The 3,944-nt window shown below is 43.4% G+C and overlaps 1 protein-coding gene across 1 annotated transcript; it reads right to left on the reverse strand.

Annotated features, from left to right (window-relative positions):
• Positions 1-257: 257 nt before the first annotated feature.
• LOC149328141 (uncharacterized) lies at positions 258-902 on the reverse strand. Its single transcript, XM_089561783.1, has one exon. It carries the CDS (start codon positions 900-902, stop codon positions 258-260), a length of 645 nt encoding a protein of 214 aa, XP_089417909.1.
• Positions 903-3,944: the final 3,042 nt, after the last annotated feature.

The raw sequence follows: 3,944 nt of genomic DNA on the forward strand, positions 1-3,944 counted from the left end.
TTCCATTCATGTTTACAGGCATAGCAGGATTACTCTCTGTTCAGGAAATACTAATCGCGAGTGTGTGTCTAGCCTAAGGGAACAACAAATGTATTTTCCTGAAAAAAACTTTAAAAGTGAACAAAACATACAAATGTAAAGAAAGACGAAGGTTAGCTACCACCACCCATCATGGAGCATTCAGCTAGAATCTCATTAGATCGCACATAAAAAGGTAGCTAGGAAAACATATCGACTAAGGGTATTAGAAACCGCTGCTATTCTTTGTGAATCGTCTTTTTGTGGAGTTTTAAATTTCTGCCGTGAGCGAACGTCTTATGGCACAAATCACATTGGAACGGCTTTTCGCCCTTATGGGATCTCACATGACTCGCAAGAGTTGAATGTTGTACAAAGGCCATGGGGCACAGCTGGCACTGATACGGCTTTTCACCCGTGTGGGTACGGATGTGTGCCACCAGGCTGTTCTTCAATGTAAAGCTGCTACCACAGTGGTCACAACGGTAAGGACGCTCACCTGTGTGAGTTCGCTGGTGTTTCGCTAAGGTGCTCTGGTGTGCAAAACTGCTATCACAATAGTCACAATGGTAAGGACGCTCGCCTGTGTGAGTGCGCTGGTGTTGCACTAAGGTGCTCTGGCGTGCAAAGCTACTACCACAGTGCTCACAATGGTAAGAACGTTCACCAGTGTGAGTGCGCTGGTGTGTCTCCAGGTGGGCCTTTTGTGCAAAGCGCTTTCCACAGTCATCACAATGGAATGGGCGGTCCCCAATATGGACTCGGAGATGCACCACCAGCTGATATCTGTTTCTGAATCCCTTGCTGCAGTGGGTGCATTCGTGGAGCTTCTTTACTGCAGGTTTACCCCGGTGGCTACCACTGCCAGAAGGAGTAGATTTCATGCAGTGGCTCACTGGGCGCCTTTGACCAGTTGAATCTTGCAAAGGAGGTGCACCATGGTCGCTCTGTGTGGCGACTGAACCTGTGTGGTAAAGGAAGAATACTTTCATTCAAATGCAGGAACCAACATTGCACAGCTCACCTGGAGCTAGGAAAATGAAGATCAATGTGCAGGACATAATTGTCAACAGCTGTGGATGTTTATGAAAAGTTTTATTGAATAGTTCGGCCTGAAGAAGAATTCAGTTCTGAAGAAAGATATCCCTAGAATGAATTCTGCAAGCAGCTGCAAACACTTCAGCTGAAAAAAATGTCATCTTTGCCAACAAAATAAGGTAGCATTTGAAATCCATTCTAAGCACTTGCATTACTGCCATCATGATAGACGCTGTCCTAAGCCCACCCAAGTGGGCCTAATACCCAACAAATGGCAATTAGCTAAGTTTAGCACATTGCCACTTTTGTTTTCTTTATTTGCTCCTTAGACACGGTACAAGAGGAAGCAGAAGCTAAAGGCTAAAAACCTGATGAGGCCTTGGACTCCTGCACAAGTCCTAACATCAATGCATAGAACTCACAGGGGTGACAGTTTGGTCAACAGTTCACATATTCTGGAAAAAACTTTCCAGAATATCAAAGACAAATATCATCATAATTCACCAGAGCTGTATGAACTGAAGCTTCTGTATCCTTCACACTTCTCTTTGAAAGCCAACCTTCAGGAACAGATTTATGAAGAAAAAGTGAAGATTCTAACCTGATGAGTTTTGTCCAGAAAATACACCGTATTTGCGGCCTCTGGTGGTCAAGCCTGCAAGTGAAAGACAGGTTACATCCATAAGACACAGGATTACATGTGCAACAACTCACATGGTGTTATGTGGATGAGACGGTGAAAATAGCATGCCATCTCATACAAGCGTTGTGCTAGGTCAGGTAAACTGAGTAGGACAGGCTTAAAAACAATCAAGTTCCAAAGCAAACATTCCAAACTTTCAATTCTGCCTCCAGACGACAACTATAATTATGCTGAAGAAAGTAATACAGTTACCTAAATATATCAGAAAGCTGTTGCAAGCAAACCAACAGCCACTTTATAGACCTGTTCGCTAGCACGGTAACTGGCTTCATGGGAAGGACTGTACAAGTCTGCCTATGTAGGCTTAAAAACTAACGAGTGTGAGTTATGGTTAGAGACAAAACACATTGGGACAGGATTCCTCCTGTTTTTTAAGACCTCTTACACCCTTTGTACAGCACGTAGGAAAAAAATTTTCAGAGCTTGACAACTGGTAACAAATTGTCAGGAGGCTTGCTTGCAGCCAATATTACAGCCGCCCACAAGTGTGGTCAACATGCCCAAGACGGTGTTTCCCCTGCAGCAGCTCCAAGAGTGGCATTAACCAAACCAGTAGAAGCACATCTGAAACAGCCCACTACTGCGTGTCAAGTGCAGTTAGAGCGTAACATATTTACTCGTGTAAGGCCCACGCCTATAATGTGGGATGAAAAATTGTAATGAAAATGAAAGCTGATGACAATAGGTGAGATGGTGAAAGGGCAGTTTTGGCTAAATAGGGCAATGGCTCAAGGCACTTTCTTCGACACAGGTTGGGGTTAAAGGCCCATTTCCATGTACTGCACCCAGCACAAGCTAGGGGGTAAACTTGCTTATTGCATCACTGGTGGGTATCCAGTGCTAGTACTGAGATTACAACCCTGCACATCCTACATGCGTGGTGCATCCTCCACTGACTATGAAACTGAATCGGGGAGAGAGAACGAAGCAAGAAATAAAGAATAAAAGTACACCTTGTCATCACTTATCAGAATCGCAGCAACACTAAATCAGGCATTTTGTGAGGCATGAAGACCTGCCACGTGTCAGGAACTCACTCCGGCAAAATCAGAAAAAAAGACAGAAACAGTGTGGTTGTTAGACGAGTAAGTCTGCTACAGCTTGCATTACCTTGGGCAACACGGCAAAGAGCACTGCGTCAATAGGTCAGCACCGCACAAGGTAAACAGGGTCAAAAGAGCAAAGAGCTATACAGAAACACTGGGGAAGCAAATTTTTTCAAATGGCTTCACATCATAACAAAAGAATTTAATCCTCAAAGATAATTCAAGGTACACACAATCATGAATTGAAGTCCACACCTGATGAATTACAAATGCGCACAACAGCACTAAGCATTACAAAACTAATAAAAAAACATTGTCACTCCATGCAGCCAAATCTCGCCTGCTCTTAAAAGAGCCTCAAAACAGAACGGAAGACGTCAGAATGCAGGATAAATGCACACAGCAACAAACATAGCTTGGACAGAGTCAGGAATGCTTCGCACATGACAAAGTGAGGTCAGTCACGTGTGACCAACCACAACGAATCATAGCGTACTCTTCAGAAAAGTCATAAAAATGCCCATAAGCCAGTGAACGGCAGCAGATACGACACCATCCAGAATTCACCACAGAATACTGACAGCAGGGTTTCTGCAGAGCCCCAATATTCATAAAGCCCCACCTAGCGGACAGAGCAAAGTGAAACCTGGTGGAGTCCCACCGAATGACGACAGCAAGCATTTTGAAAATATGTGTGGCTGTACAGAAAAAGAATCAATATAATAATTGATGTGTCAATCACACATTCATCAAAAGAGAAATTCATTCAATGCATGCAATATGCACACGATGTTTCTGCTTTAAGTGAAAAACACGAAAGAATTTGGTGTAAATGAAATAATCAATTTGCACACTTATCACAGCAACCACAATGTCCAGCACAATTACATTGTTTTCTTTCGTGTGATCTCGCACACCGTCTTGCGCAATGACCGTCTCTTCAGTTCCAGAGATCCTGCTTTGATCTCTGAATAATAGAATGGAGTCAGATTCACCCCACTTTGCACCAAAAGTAAAGGTGTCATTTTCTGCCGTTTGTATGTTTAACCGAGCATAATATCTTGGAACCAATGCCTCTCTTTTAGTTAAGATGAGCACCAGCTGCTTATTTTTTTTTCGACTCTCCACATCACAAAGTT

This window comes from Amblyomma mixtum, chromosome 9, assembly GCF_055824585.1.
Source record: "Amblyomma mixtum isolate Tamu chromosome 9, ASM5582458v1, whole genome shotgun sequence".
NCBI lineage: Eukaryota > Metazoa > Arthropoda > Arachnida > Ixodida > Ixodidae > Amblyomma > Amblyomma mixtum.